This window comes from Maylandia zebra, linkage group LG16, assembly GCF_041146795.1.
Source record: "Maylandia zebra isolate NMK-2024a linkage group LG16, Mzebra_GT3a, whole genome shotgun sequence".
Taxonomy (NCBI): Eukaryota; Metazoa; Chordata; class Actinopteri; order Cichliformes; family Cichlidae; genus Maylandia; species Maylandia zebra.
The window spans coordinates 21475291-21491749 of NC_135182.1; the positions used below are offsets into that span (position 1 = coordinate 21475291).

At 37.5% G+C, this 16459-nt stretch overlaps 1 protein-coding gene across 2 annotated transcripts in view; it reads right to left on the reverse strand.

Moving 5' to 3' along the window:
- scn1laa (sodium channel, voltage-gated, type I-like, alpha) overlaps positions 1-15268 on the reverse strand; it is a 28693-nt gene extending 13425 nt beyond the window's left edge. The window contains exons 1-13 of one of the 2 annotated variants that reach the window (XM_076875023.1): positions 15132-15268; positions 8702-9020; positions 8187-8305; positions 7937-8026; positions 7729-7857; positions 7231-7322; positions 6586-6789; positions 6255-6321; positions 5834-5975; positions 3888-4094; positions 2690-2959; positions 856-1194; positions 67-199 (exon numbers count right to left, since the gene is read on the reverse strand). In XM_076875023.1, the coding sequence (XP_076731138.1) occupies positions 67-199; positions 856-1194; positions 2690-2959; positions 3888-4094; positions 5834-5975; positions 6255-6321; positions 6586-6789; positions 7231-7322; positions 7729-7857; positions 7937-8026; positions 8187-8305; positions 8702-8965 (2056 nt within the window). In that variant the 5' untranslated portion in view covers positions 8966-9020; positions 15132-15268. Of the gene's footprint in view, positions 1-66; positions 200-855; positions 1195-2689; positions 2960-3887; positions 4095-5833; positions 5976-6254; positions 6322-6585; positions 6790-7230; positions 7323-7728; positions 7858-7936; positions 8027-8186; positions 8306-8701; positions 9021-15131 lie in introns of those variants that run through there. The other variant, XM_076875022.1, reaches the window with a different exon arrangement.
- Positions 15269-16459: the final 1191 nt, after the last annotated feature.

The following is a 16459-nucleotide window of genomic DNA, read 5'->3' on the forward strand; positions in this document are numbered from 1 at the left end:
TTAACTTTTTTAACACCACAGATATAGTCAGGATTGGCTATTCATGCCATGGTGAAAAACACCTACCCTCCATTGTGGTGGTTATGACACTAGCAATACTATGAGCTCTCTGTCTGGCCTCTGGGCTCTGAAGGTAGTCCATATATCCCTGGTTTATTCCTCCAATGCTCTGTCTATATTCTGTGTCAGTGGTGTCAGCCTAGGGATAGAAACAAATTTTACACATAAAATGTAACCATACAAAAATATGTTGCATTTTACAGTACAAGCATAAATATTTATCATCGCATTACATTTACTAAATAAATGAAAAAAAAAAAAGCAGAGGAAACTGTTCCACTGAAAGCTGCATATCTTTAAACTATCCAAAAAGAATATCTTACAGTAAAGCTCTGGAATAACTGACATAGTATTGGTACATTGATCATATAGTTAGAAGCTACAGCTCTGCCTATCATTGTCCAAAAGCACAAAGCAGCAGTATAAATCAAAAGCACTTGAGCCATTTCAATAACCAAGAGTCCATTATTGTATCATTGATAGACTCAGGAAGAGTTTAAGTTTAAGTTAAAATTCCAAGGTTCATTTGAGTTTAGAAAAGTTGTGACTTATATTTTCTGACATGCTAAGCTGCATAGCTTGCTAAAATAACTGAGAAATAAACAAAACAAAAAACTGACAAGCATAGTTTGTGACATATGTGTGTAATAAATGTGTGTGTATAAGAGCCAGAAAGATGAAAAGGCCAAAATAAACAAACAAAAACAGAGCAATACAGTAAGCAAGTTATTGGGCTGTCTGGGCTACAGAACCCTTTCTTACATTGTCTCCAGTGGAGGCCATATCTAACGTCACTTTAGGTGGAAGGAGCCCCCCGGGTGATGAAGGGAGTGCATTCCTACCCACCAGAGACACAACGCCATTGCAGTCTACAGAGCTGTGCCTGATCTCACGGGGCTGAAATCTGCGATGTGAAAAGAAGCTGCACTGGCTCATACTGCTGCTGCGTCGATCACACCTTTGGGGAAGAAAAAAAGAGCCCCTCCGACTCAGGGTGTCCTCAAAAATGCTGTTCTCATCATCAGCAAATTCATTTTCTGAGCCCACATCCTGGGCTTGACTTTGGAAACTGAAAAGGCTGGTCTTGCTATTCCTTCTGGGTGAGAAGAGGGGTCCATGAAAACTCAGAAAAGACTAGGAGAGAAAGATAGTCTCCGATGGATGTGATATATGACAATCAAAAAGAGGACAGAAGAGAGAGACAACGATCTTCATATGTACAAATGAAGAAAAAAAGGAACGATTTCTTTGGTGAGAAAAACTTCACGATGATGATGATTTCAATAAAAATGCAAAATTAAAACTGTTAATGAGAACAGTAAAGATCATGATAATGATCATGATAGTGGAGAAGGAAAGCATGATGATTATGGGGATGATGACGATGATCATGATGAATTGTTGCAAGAAGGAAATTGCTCATAAAAAATATATCCTGATGATGGCATATGATAGGAACTAAAGAATTTGATGAAGACAGAAGATGATGATGAAAGTGATGAAACCGATGGCAATAAAAGTGTGATGGCAGTAAAGAAAAGGTTGCATTTAGATTAATGACATGAGATAAAAGAAATCAAAACAATTTGTTAGCAGCTCATGAATGTTTAGAAAAGTTAGTAAATCCATATTAAATATCCTAAAAAATTATAATACATACACATACAACCTAAAAAATCAAATGGCTGCAATGTGTAAGTTTAAATTTGATAGCCACATTGTCAGTCCATTTGCTTCTCCTGCCTTTCAGTCATTTTGAGCCCTGCAAGAGTTTGACAAAAGTCAGTCAATCTTCTCGCTGACAAGGCTTACAAAGAGCTTTCTGAATATATATCTGCCATTCAAATTAAAGAGAGTGATCACAGACTGTCATTTTGAGTCGTCTTTTAATAAATTACTGAAACTGGAGTGAATTTAAAACTGGTACTGTCAGTACTTTTTACATGATTTTGAAATAAAGTTATATTGAAAAATGTCAACAATGAATATTTCACCATATTGAACACTGCATTAAATGCCACTATAATTTGGCAATTTAAATAAATAAAAAAAGATTAATTTAAATTATGAAAAAAAAGGATTTGTACAAGCCGAGTTGGAACAAATGTAACTTATAATAGAATACACTAATTTGCAAAGCACATAAACCCAAATTGTATTCACAGTAGAAGATCGAAAACATAACAAAAGTCTGATCTGGAAAAGCGCCATTTAAGAAATATAATGGCTAAATCGGAAATTCAATGCCAGCAATATATCGAAAAACAAGTAGGACAGGTTCAGGTTTAAGTTTTTGTTGCCTCCAGTTTTGAAACATGTTGCTGCCATCAAAATGAGACAGTAATTTTCATTAAATAGTAAAATGCCTCAGTTTAAACAGATGATATGTTTCCTGTGTTCTATTGTGAATAAAATGTGAGATTTGTAAAAATTGCATTCTGTATTTATTTGCATTTTGTATAGGGTCCCAACTGTTTAGGATTGTTTCATTCTAGAGTAATTTACAATAAGTGTAGTAAAGCTACAGTAATAAAGTACCGTATAGTAATAAAATATAATACACCATGAAGATGTGAAAGGAGCTTTAGAACCGAAAAGATAATATCGCTTTCATGGCATAGAAAAATACCTGATGTGCAGATGAGCATTTCATGTCATATTTGAGCAGGTTTGCATCCACAGAGAAGCGACTGCGAGCCCTCTGTATACTGTCCTGTGACTCAGATTTGGGAAGTTTTCCCTCGGTCTCTTTTCCTTCTTCCTCCTTTTTTTTCTTTCGCCTGTTGCGTCTCTCCTTTGCACTTTTGGAGCTCAGCTTAGAGGCATCAGAGGAACTCTCTGTGCCACCAACTTTATCACCGGCCTCCCCACCCACTGCTGCTGCAGCAGCTAGTGCTGCCTAGAAGAGGGAAGATAAGACACTGATGGTAAACAGGCTGATAAATGTCTGATTCTTGATGTGAACCTCCTGGAGAGTTAGGCCCATTCTGCATGTGTGCATTCTGCCAGTCTGCCTGTGCAAGCTTCCTCCAGGTAATCCAATTGCCTCCAAATGTTATTGGTTGAGATTTAAAATGTGCTGTAGGTGTAAATAGTTGTGTTGTTGATAGTGATAGATTTGCAACCCCCATAGACCTCCCAAGAGAGAGGCAAGTCTTAAATAAAACAGGAGCCCAAATCCAGAGACCTTAGCTGAATAAATGATCATGAGAATGTGTGGATGGATTTCTCTACTGGTAAAATATAAACATAGAAAGGAAAAAAAGTGTCCTAAATAAAAAAGGGAAAAGCCCTCGAATGACTATATAGGTAATAAATCACACTTACCACTTAAACGTGTAGATATTATATAAAATTACTACACAACCAGTATACAGTTATATAAAATACAAAATTGCAAAACTGATTGCTACTGCTACATCCTAGATGCAAGAAGGAGCGTTTCCGCAGGTCCTTCCTCCCTGCAGCTGTCAGACTGTACAATCAAAAATGCTCCCAACAATCATAGATGTTTACATCTGCTCTGTAACTGCAATAATTTAATCAACCGATTTGCACTACAACCTGGCTTTGCCTCTTATCTGTAGTTAATTTTATTTTATTTAATAACTGTACAGTACTCTGTTTATAGTAACATTTGTCCTGGATATAAATATGTATGAAAAAAATTGTGTATGTTTCTTTCCCCTTGTGGGACAGTTAAATGATTATTCTATTCTATTCTATTCTATTCTATTCTGATTGAATTTACAGTACTTCAAAGAAGATGCATTTTGACTTAACTAAAATTATATCTTGAGAGAAATTTAAGGACTCAATCAATGTACCTGAGCTTCCTCTTGTTGTTGTCTCAGCTGCTCAACCATGGCCTTAAACTCCTCTTCCTTCTCCTGAGCTTCCTTTGCAGCGGCCTGGTTCTGCTCCTCATAGGCCATGGCTACAACCGCCAAAATCAGGTTGATCAGGTAGAAGGAACCAAGGAATATGATGAGCAAAAAAAAAATCATGTAGGGCTTCCCAGATACACGCAAAGTCTGCAACGAAAAAACAAACAAGATTTTGCACTTTTTCAAATAAAGTATTTATACTTAACATAAAACACTAGGTTCCCGTATTTCTTTTTTTATTCTAACTTTTTACAATTTTTCACAATATTTTTATATACCTGCCTTTGGCTGACATGACTACACTGTGCTAAAGTGTGGAGACATGCAAAAATCCACCCTAATACAGTGGATATTTTAAAAGTTAGAGGGCCTTCAAATAGAGGTGTATCTAAAGATTGCACATGTTAACTTATATTTCTAGAATTTCTCAACTCAGAAGTAAAGATGATAAAATTCAATTTTCTAGGTATGAAAGAAAATCACAGTAGAGCTTGGTAAAACCTCAAACAAATCACTTTCATTACCGTTTCAAATTTCAAAATCTAAAGTCGATGTCTTTCATTGATCTTCACATTGATTTTCTTTCATTCATCATTGTTATAGAGTAATAGTAACAACAAAACGAAGATTAATAACTTGTCAGCTAATTTACTACAAATCCCGCCTGTCCATTTAACTCCTCTAAACTCCATGTTTTCATATTCAGCGTGTGTAAAAACCTTAAACTTTGAATTCCACATTTTGCATTTATGTTATTTCTTGCTCTAAAACTGAAATAGCCACTCTACCATCTATGTAATTATGCTGTAGCAACAAAACATAATTGCTCTTATATTCATTTGCCTGAGACCAAAACTATATCAGCCAAATTATCTGGTAGTACATGTAAAAAAAAAAAAAAATACAAAAGTTATGACATAAATACACTGCAAAATTAGTTACAGTGACACACTGGACTCTAGTGTTTAGTGTTATAAATCATCCATGATGCTATTGTCACATGTCTCATGGAGAGAAGGGGAATATGACAAAAGTTTAATAGAGTTGCATATTACCTACATTTTTTTTCTTCAGTAATATATATTAAGTACTTTTTTATTTGATGGATTGTCAAATCTGTATGTGTATATGGATAAATGTTAATATGACTTTACATATAACTATCAAACAAAGAAAACCGTTTCTGTTCCATTTCACATTCAAGAAATGCGATCATTTGATGGCTTATTATTAGTCAAAGTTAGTGCAGAGTGCTTAAAAGACCTGCTTATGGGAGTCTTATTGTATTACTGTTTGCTTTTCTTGATAGTACAATGTAGGCAGTAGCCTATTTGCAGTACACCCACATGTTTTTTTGCAGCCATTGAAACTATGTTTGCCTATGTTTGCCTCAGTAGGACTCTTGTTTTCCTTTGACCAAGATGCACCTGCACGGCATTTAGATGTTTGTTTAAACAGAAAGCTCTGAATACTCTCTATAATACTGTGGTAGGAGAATGCTTTTCCCATAAACAGCAGGCACTGCCATTTCATGTCCTCAGAGAAGAAAATATGGAACAATCTGAACCACGTGAGGTTAAAAGTGTTTTTAAAAACAACCAAAGATGTTTTCATAGAAACAAAGTTAACTAAACGCAATTTCTGGAGAAACTGCAGTGGCATTGTTGATTGTAGTTTGCTTCTGGTGCAGCCAAAAAATTGAAAGTAAAGAGGTTGGAATATTTCTGAAATAGTCTAAAATTTCAAAAATCTTAATAGAAGCACCGAGAGCACAATCAAGCTTGTCTTTTGATGTATGAACAGTCTGTCTACAACAAATGCTATCAGACTAGTTGGCCAGTGAAGAAGAACAAGGATCACCGACAACAATAACATTTTTAATGTACCTGCTGGTAAAGGTTTTCCCAATAATCCTGGGTCATCAGTCTGAACAGTGACAGGAAGGCCCAACCAAATGAGTCAAAACTGGTGTAACCATAGTCTGGGTTCTTTCCCGCTTTGTAGCATATGTACCCCTCTGGACAATGCCTGCAAGAAATCGACTCTGTTAAGCTCTAAAGGAACTGGCACCACAACGCATTATATTCAAAATGAGCCAGAATTTTTCTTAAAATGGCACATTTTCTCATTTTAAAGCTGAGATGTGTTTTCTGTTAACCATGTTGATAAAATTTGGTTATATGAGGAAATTGTTACATTCTGTTATTAGTTATATTTTACACATGGTCTCAACTTTTTTGGCATTGGGGTTGTGTTTAATATGGACTTTATTCAGTACTCTGGTAACTGGAGAGGAAGCTTGCTTACCCAGCTCCACTGCTGTTTCCACAAAGCAGTGGATCTTTGCTATTCGAAGGAAGGTAATAATAAAGACCTGTTTGGAACAGAGAGAAAATAGTAGTATTTAATAGCAGTGGTTTGTTGGAGGTCAATCACAAATACTGATGTAAGTATCAACAGTAGAAATGGGGTACAGCTCTGCAATGTACAGCAGTGATTGAGTAAATTATCTCGACTAGCTGTGACTTCTGTGTTGCAATATACACTTTTCATTTAAATTTTTAATTGTTATGTGTTAATTTGAGATTTGAGTGTTAATTTTTAAATTTCTTTTTTTTTTCTGGGATCAAATACTTACTTTTATTTTCAAAGTCCACAGTCACATTTGTGTTATTCCAATAGCTTTGTACAAATTCTTCTAGTATGCACTTATTTTTCAGATTGCCCATAAACAGTTGTAAACCTATTAGGGCAAAGACACTCAGGCAGAAAACTGTGAGAATCATCACATCAGCAAGCTTCTTCACTGACTGGAACAATGCAGCAACAATGGTCTTTAGGCCTGTAAACACAAAATCACTTGCAGTCAGTCGAGAGACAGTAAATATACAAAGGGATACCAGTGAGCTTTTCCTTTAGTGGTAATCCACTTAGAACGCATCCATGTTTTTTTTAGTATATTTTTTTGTTTGTTTGTTTGTCTAAACCCAGTGCCACCACTATTTAATCCATCTTGTTGATCTTTTGGAAATAAGTTAGAATAAGAGCAGATTCTCTCTCTCTTTTTTCATTACCATCTACAGAACCACCTATAAGATGACATACATTTTATAGGTTGGGATTGTTAAGAATTGTTCATTTTCATACTGGTGAAACAACTCTGGGAAATAGGTGTGATAATATAAATTTGGCACTGGTGGGTCCATAGCTGCTCAAGGGTGGGCAATTGGATGAGCGTACTGTTAAACTATGAAAGAACAAAACAAATATGGTAACTGCTTACCTGGAATGACAGAAATTGCTTTGAAAGCTCTTAATACTCTGAATGTCCGAAGGACTGAAACATTGCCCAGGGATACAAACTCTGTTACATACCTGCAAGAAAAATTATAATTATTTTAGAATTCAGAGGGGCTGACGGCACGATATGGCAGCCTCGCCTCTGTCAGTCTGCCCCAGGGCAGCTGTGGCTACAACTGTAGTTTGCCTCCACCAGTGTGTGAATGTGAGAGTGAATGAATAGTGGAATTGTAAAGCGCTTTGAGGGTCTTGAAAAGCGCTATATAAATGCAATCCATTATTATTATTATTTACAGAGATGACAATAGGTGTAACATAGAGTCATGCAAAACAGCAATAATGAAGCTACAGTCAGTACCAAAAAATTAACGCCAACAAGCAACGTCTCTGTTTATGAAAGCCTGATTATTTTTTTCTTTGGTGAGTCTTTTCCAAATGTGTGACAAAAACTACAAAAATAATGAAAAAGCCCTGTACTTACGCCATGACAATGACAGAGAAATCCAGCCAATTCCAGGGATCTCTTAGAAATGTGAACTTTCCTATACAGAACCCCCGAGCTAAAATTTTAACGAGGGATTCAAAGGTGTAAATCGCTGTAAATGTGTACCTGTTAGAAAAAGGAACACCAGTTACTCTTCACAGTATCTACACTGTGTGTATGTTATGTATGTTTGTAGAGCACTTACTCCACGTTCTTTGCCCAGTCAGGTGGTTGGTTCAGTGTCATAAATGCACAGTTAGTGAGAATAGTGCACATGATCACCACGTTGAACAATTTACACACAGTTGTCAAGGAAGTAACAGATTTTGTTGTGAAAGTAAAATAATTTTTTCATGTAAATAAAGGAACAAAGTGAACATGTAATCCTGGGCTTAGGTCAGCTCAACATCAACATTATTCATGCATATCAGATTCATATCTTAATGAAAGGATATGAGTGTACCAGAATCTGAATTGATAGCCTTCGTAGAGGGTTGAAGGCACTCAGGAGGTACAAGGCTGGACTGGCATTGAAGCGAAAAATGACCTTTCCTTTGTTTAATACAATGAAAGTCTGGGGGAGAGAAACAGACAGACAGACATTTATACATCTTTATACTCTTATGTGGATACTCTTTGACTGTCTTGCATTATAGTTTACAAAAGTATACAACATCATACAACACTGTGCAAAAGTCTTGGGCCACTCCTCATTTCTTTATTTTTAAAGCATTTTAAACATAAAGAAATTAAGGGTGGTTCGAGAATTTTGCTAACAACTTTATATACTGCTGACAAATTTCATATGAATCATTTTTATTGACTTCTCATTTAAGATTTAAAACCAACAGTGGAATTTTAATAGCTGCGTGCAATTTCATAAATAATGAATTAATGTAAACTCGAACACTACAGAGAAAAGATCTAAACTTGGAGCTTAGTGTTCAAGTTTAAATTTAAGCAAACCTACCTTCTGATTACTGTAGGTGGGATCCAGGTCCTCCAGTGGTATCGACACCAGTCCTTGAGGAATGTCTCCATATACAAGGGGGAGTGGTTTGCCTGCCTCCAGGTCACGGTTTGGTCTGAGCTTAATTTCATTTTTGCGCTTTTTCTTCTCTCCCTTGGGTTTCTTGGCATTCTCTTCAGTAATCCGTTTTTCGATGGCTTTAAGTGACTCATGGGTAAAGGGACGGAAGCTGTCTGGACCTGGTGGTACAAGCAGCTGTTCCATCTTTTCATGCTGCACCTTCAGAGTGAGCAGCTAGCCTCGAGCAACAGAAAGGCCTCTGGCATTAGAAAGACACAATATAGGGAGCAGTTTAAATAGCAGAGTTATATTTTTCTTACATCCAACATTATTTGGCTAAAAAAATGCAACTTAAAATTCATTTTGTTATGACCTGCCTCTCATTAATAACTTTTAATCGAGATGAAAGAACAGTGTGTTTGTTTCTGCTCTTAGGTCAGAGGAAAAAGGAAGCTATAATGAGCCTAGAGTTGGCTGTCATACATATAAATTCCTTTCAGCTATGGTAAAATTAGATCTAATTACCTGCTCGTCAGTAGATAAAATTAAGATTTTACATGACAATGATCAATTCCAGGTGAGACTCAACTCCTCTTCCATCCCTCAAAATGGAAAAAGTCTGCTTTTCCCTCACTGAGACAGAGCAGTGAGAGGAAAAGATCCATCTTACTAATAGGCCTGACTAATGTGATGTGTTACAAAGACCTATGCACTATTAAATATGAATGCCTCATAGACTGTGCCATATCTCTCTCTGGGTTCCCTGCCAGAGAGTTTCAGAATGATCCAAATGCAACAGTGTCAAAGACAACTTCGACATGTTGTGCAGTGATCAAACACATGCAAGAAATCAATCCCTAAATCAGTGGTCAATCAGCTGTTCCTATCATCGAGTTATACATGTGTGATGTAATTATAATAATCAAGAGAGAACTTTTTACTTTTACTCCCTACATTTTAAATGTCTCTTGTCTCTACTTCGTAAAATAATCAAATGAGAAATTTGAGGAACATTATTATTTCCCTTCACTGCACACTTTCAAACATTAAACTGATTTGAACCTAAATGGAGGAAAAAGTAAAATATACATGAAAACCCTATTAGTATATCCATTCCCGGTGCTTATTGCACATAAAGAAAAAGGTTAAAAAATTAATGTATCACAATTGCAGTATGTTCAGGGTTAAAGTTGGCTGGAATGATCCAGAACAGTGTTTTGGGGCCAATGCCAATAAGTTGCAGTCATGTTACTTAAGCATCTCTCTAGTGTCACAGTAGAAGATAAAACCGAGTAATGTTTCTTTAAGTGGCAGGAAATTTCAAATGAAACATTCAAACAGCGCAGCAAACATCAACAAACACACAAGCTGTTTCTGTGCAGCATGTCATAGAGTGTGTCTGCTAGCTAAAGATACACTGCTTTATTTCTCAGGAAATCTTTGTGAAACAAGCAAAAGACTCCTGCTTCATTACTGGAAGGAGACACAGGAAAGTTGGTGTAAAAATCTTCTAAATCAAACATACAAGCAAACCCCTTGTGAACAAGGGGCAGTAGCTTGTCTGATATAATGAAGTTGTAAAAATGACTAGACCAGGAGAGGAAGAAATGTGATTATTTTTAAAGGTAAGGACTGCTCAGTGACATTTGATGAATTGGAAATGTAAAGCTTGTAATTTCCTCAATCATTTTAAATACTCGATCTGTACACAGTGTGTTGCTGAAGTTTCAGTATGTTTTCTCCACATTGGGAAACTTCCTGCAAAGGAAACTAAAGTACACTCAACAAAAATATAAACGCAACACCTTTGTTACTGCTCCCATTCCCCATGGGATGGACGTAGAGACCTAAAATTCATTCCAGATACACAATATAACCATCCCTCCCAAACAGTGGTCACAAATCAGTCCAAATGTGTGGTAGTGGGCACATCTGCCATATTGAGATAATCCATCCCACCTCACAGGTGTGCCACATCAGGATGCTGATCTGACATCATGAGTAGTGCACAGGTGTACCTCAGACTGCCCACAACAAAAGGCCACCCTGGAATGTGCAGTTTTTTGCGCTATTGGGGGTCTGGGGACCCAGAACCGGTCAGTATCTGGTGTGACCACCATTTGCCTCATGCAGTGCAACACATCGTCGCATGGAGTCTATCAGATTGTCAATTGTGGCCTGTGGAATGTTGGTCCACTCCACTTCAATGGCTGTGCGAGGTTGTTGGATATTCGTGGGAACTGGTACACGCTGTCGTATACGCCGGTCAAGCACATCCCGAACATGCTCAATGGGTGACATGTCCGGTGAGTATGCTGGCCATGCAAGAACTGGGACATTCTCAGCTGCCATCTGCCCTGAACAATGTGAACCATGATTCATCCGTGAAGCGCACACCTCTCCAACGTGCCAGACGCCATCGAATGTGAGCATTTGCCCACACAAATCTGTTACGGCGACGAGCTGGAGTCAGGTCAAGACCCCGATGAGGACGACGGGCATGCAGTTGAGCGTCCCTGAGACGGTTTCTGACAGTTTTTGCAGAAATTGTTTGGTTGTGCAAACCAATTGTTCCAGCAGCTGTCTGGGTGGCTGGTCTCAGACGATCTTGGAGGTGAACCTGCTGGATGTGGAGGTCCTGGGCTGGTGTGGTTACACGAGGTCTGCGGTTGTGAGGCCGGTTGGATGTGCTGCCATATTCTCTGAAACGCCTGTGGAGACGGCTTATGGTTGAGAAATGAACATTCAATGCACGGGCGACAGATCTGGTTGACATTCCTGCTGTCAGCATGCCAGTTGCACGCTCCCTCATTGCTTGTGGCATCTGTGGCATTTTGCTGTGAGACAAAACTGCACATTCCAGGGTGGCCTTTTGTTGTGGGCAGTCTGAGGTACACCTGTGCACTACTCATGATGTCAGATCAGCATCCTGATGTGGCACACCTGTGAGGTGAGATGGATTATCTCAATATGGCAGATGTGCCCACTACCACACATTTGGACTGATTTGTGACCACTGTTTGGGAGGGATGGTTATATTGTGTATCTGGACTGAATTTTAGGTCTCTACGTCCATCCCATGGGGAATGGGAGCAGTAACAAAGGTGTTGCGTTTATATTTTTGTTGAGTGTATATTAACTTTCTGTTATTCAAAGGTTGAATAAAATATACTATGGGATTTAATGCAGGCTATGCTGGTTAGTTTGCATCTCTGTTGTTAATTTTACAGTAATGCATTATGTTGAACTGGTGTAGAGCAGCTGTAGTGTTCATGGTCAGTGTTAGGTCACATCAAGGGTACCAGACATCAAATTAAATTTAAGATGATGATGCTAATCAGATTCACTCACTGAATTCCACCTTGGCTTTATACTTTCAAGGAAATCAGCTAGACAGGTCATAGAGTAGAAGATAACTCATGTAACATCTGCCTATATGTGGGCAAGAGTAGATACAACATTTTAAATGTGTTTTTCTCTACTCTTGTACTAAATAACAGATGTTCATCAGAATTAGAATTCAGGTTGAACTAAAGTTCATCTGTGGTTTTCATCTGTCAGCTCAAAATCCAAATTCAACATAAAAGAAATTTAGGCCAGAGTTTCCAAAATAAAACCATCAGGCCAGTGGCAACTCTCTGCTACTGTCTTTTATATGGTGAAGATAAGTTCCTTCTTGAAGAGGAAATGTTTAGCACAAAACAAGACCCAAAGAGCACTTCTCTTATGTTCTGGCCATCACACTAAGCTAAACCTTCCTAATATTTATAAATACTGTATAGGTGATGCTGAAATCTAACAACAACCTCACTATTCCTTAAATAACTACAGTCATTAGACACTCATTTGATTTTGGCATAAACAACACAAAATCATTGATCCATCCTGCTTCGTATTAACGTTTATGGCTGCAGATGGTGATGCAATGGTATTTCTTAATATTGGGCCAAATGTGCATGGTTTTATAGGCTACGGGCTACCTGACCATTGATGATGACCCATGTCCATCCATTTGTGACCACAGTAGACCCATCTTCTGTTGCCTACTTTCAGCAGGGTAATGCAGTGTCAGAAAGCTCAAATAACCTCAAACTAGTCACTTGAACAAGACAATCAGTTCACTGCACTCAAATGACCTCCACAGTCACCACCTCTCAATCCAACAGAGAACCTTTAGGATGTGGCGAAATGGGAGATTTGCATCCTGGATGAGCAGCTGACAAATCTGCAACAACTGTGTGACACTATGATGTCAAAACTATGGAAGCCCATTTCCGCCACTAAAAAACAACAGAAAAAAAGTTTCCATCTTTCTTTCGTGAATGACATAATTTCCTTGTTACCCAGAAGCTGAAGCCCACAGCTACAAATGCTACAGCTAAGCTACCGGTATTACAGCCACTCATGAATGCACAAATTGCTGATTATTTTCAGCGTGGCTTCACGAATGATGAAATCCTTGTGGTATTAGCTGAATCACATGGCGTTACTATCAGCAAACGTACTCTCAAAAGCACCAATTTGTGATCTGGTTTTGAGTGTGCATTCCACGTAGATTACGGATTGGCAGAGCTAAATCGAAATTTCGAGTTACTTCTCTCAAAATTTCGAGTTAATAAATCTAAATTCCAAGTTAATAAGCCGAAATTTAAAAAAACTAAGTCAAATTTCGAGAAAGATAACTCATAATTTTACATGGCATATATATATATATATATATATATATATATATATATATATATATATATATATATATATATATATATATATATATATATATATATATATATATATATGCCATGTAAAATTAAGGCAGTTCTGAATGCAAAGTGGATTTCAAACCTGTACTAGTAAGATACATAAGAAAGGGATGAAAATAAAGATATTTTTTTGTTTATTGTATCCATGTAGCCCTACCATATTCTAGCTCCCTAAGTTATTATTAAGCTATTAAGCCTTTGACAGCTCATAGACTATAGCATTGAGACATGTTCTTTCACAATATAAAAGTAAATCACTCAGTACCAGTACCATACATTTTTTAGTTATTTGACACAAACTAAAAAACAGCTGCAACAGTAAGACAAACTTTCCAAAAGTCTCATGATTATCTGCAAACACAAAATAAACCTTGATTTCCTGTACCTCAGCCTGCAGTGAGTAACCTCTAAAGAGGCATGCATCATTGTGTCAGTCTGTTCCCAACTCATTATACATAACTTGAGATATGAGCCACTACCACTTCAAAGCTTCAGTGTGCCCACTTAAGTTTATCAGTAACCAGTCTGCATTACAGGCGTTTGTGTACTGACCTAAGACAGAGAAATTTGTTCCCCTAACAGAACAGAATGCCAAAAAAATGTATTTGGAGTTGATTAGTCGCCAAACATTAGACTGACTCGTGGTAATAAGTTTCAATAGATGACTGACCTAGCCTATTAAACACAGTGTCAAACAGAAGCTTTAATATTTTATGTACATTACTGCAACTTAATTTGTATGACCTCAAAGTGCATCTTAGTACTTAGATGAGATAAGAGGTGGTTTGTGACACACTCACATTTCTAGCTCACAACTAATGCCTGCTGCTGTCTCCAACGGGGTACGGAGTCAAGATTCAGTCTGGCATATCCAGGGCGTTGGCAGAATAGCTGTTAACAACCTCTGAAATAAAGGCTTTTATGAACAACCTGTCAGACTACCATACGGTGCGGATAGGACTGAACAGAACACTCTCATCTCTAATTGACAACAATCTAATAAAGATGTTTACAGTAGGGGAAACAGGAAGTCATCTAAAATGGAGTGTGGGTTAATAATTGCTGCCATGGCCATTAACGTTTGTAATATATTGTAAACCGCAATCTGTTGTCTTGTCTTGTCTTGTCTTGAGAGCTCAATCATGTTTTTCCTACACAGGGCTTCCATAAAAACTGATATCAGTAACATTTATGTAGCTACAAAGACTATGCCATACTTCCAAGGTTGAAAAATATTGTGCAGATATATGGATAACCTTCAATTTAAATAAAGGCAACAAGATAGATAGATAGATAGATAGATAGATAGATAGATAGATAGATAGATAGATAGATAGATAGATAGATAGATAGATAGATAGATAGATAGATAGATAGATAGATAGATAGATAGATAGTCTCTTAAATGTAACACTGTAAGACTTCTCAATCACCACCATCTCTATATGATTAACCAAAATAAAATAACTTTTAAAACAATTCTCATAATTAGGACCACTTAAAGAAAAACAATAACAAAAACAAAAAAAAAACACTTTTTCTTCTTCTTCTTCTTCTTTTTTTTTTTTTAAGGAAATTTAGGATAAAAAGTTGCTGTGTTTACCACTCACCATTAGTTTTCCATCCTTGCCAGGTGGAGATTTCTCTGGAGAATATTTTGAAAAAATGAAACTTTTTAGAATGATTTAAAATACGGCTGTCAATCCGATTATGGTGTTTGACGCTTCTCCCGACGCAGACCTGGTCATTTCCACGATTCCGGTAGGAAAACCCTGAGAGAGAGAGAGAGAGAGAGAGAGAGAGAGAGAGAGAGAGAGAGAGAGAGACCGTGTCCGCCCCTCCGCGCAGGAGGGAGTACTGTAGTAAAGCGATTCCGGGGAGCTTCCATAATACCGAGTAAGGGCAGACCACCAGATATTATTATGGTGAAAATCACTGCGTGTAATTGTCCAGAATAAGATTCTGGAGTTCAGTCAGAAAGTAACAACTTAAGCCACAGTAATAGATCTGATTGTGTTCTACAACTCTCTTTGTGCCCAAGAGGCGTGATGTCATTGGTGGCAGGTTTGTTCTGTCCGAAATGCTGTAATCGCTGAAAAAACACACAAAAAAGCTGTTTTTATCGCTTCATGGTAGCACAGCAGGAGACTATATATGCACCATCGTCGTTTTCCTTGTAAGAATCTATTGTATAAAGTTGGGTGGATGAGTGAGTCAGGAGTTTTAAGAGTCAGTATGTCAGTCTGATACCCTCTGCTGGATACATATAGTGGTATAGTATGGGGTGTTTCTAATGGCTGAATTGTGGTTAAAACGTGGACCTACACAAAACAAAGGAGAAATAAATGTTTAAATACAAAAAATTGTTACTCGAAATTTGACACCTGCTTTTTTCATCAGACTTTCAACAATATTAAACTCGTTACTCCTGTTTAATCTTGGAAATAAGTAATTAAATAAATAAATAAATACGGGTACCAGTTATCGTTACTAGCACATTTTCCTTTACGTCTGATTCTGCTGTGGTAGCCTCAGTATCGTTTGGGGGGGGGGGGGGGGGTAGTTTAGCATATAAGAGAAATAAAGCGCCTGATCTCATATTTACAACCCACAACGTGAGACAAACACGTACTGTACAGTATATCTTTTTTTTCTCAACAACGGGAGCTTTAACAGAGCCTTTAATCCTTTAATAAATCCTTTAATTCGCAATTTCCTTGCATGCGTCCAAACATATTTCGGCACAAGTGTCAAAGTGCAAACTACTCCTCCCCTAAGAACTGAGTTACCGTAGGTTTGGCTCATTGACAAAATTAATATAACTGAATCCCCCCCCTATTCTGCATCACTGCATTTACGCTTAATTTGCAGCGTATTCCAACGACCGACCCAGGGCGCTGTTGAGTTATTTTCGTTTTTGCTTTGAATCGAGTAACTG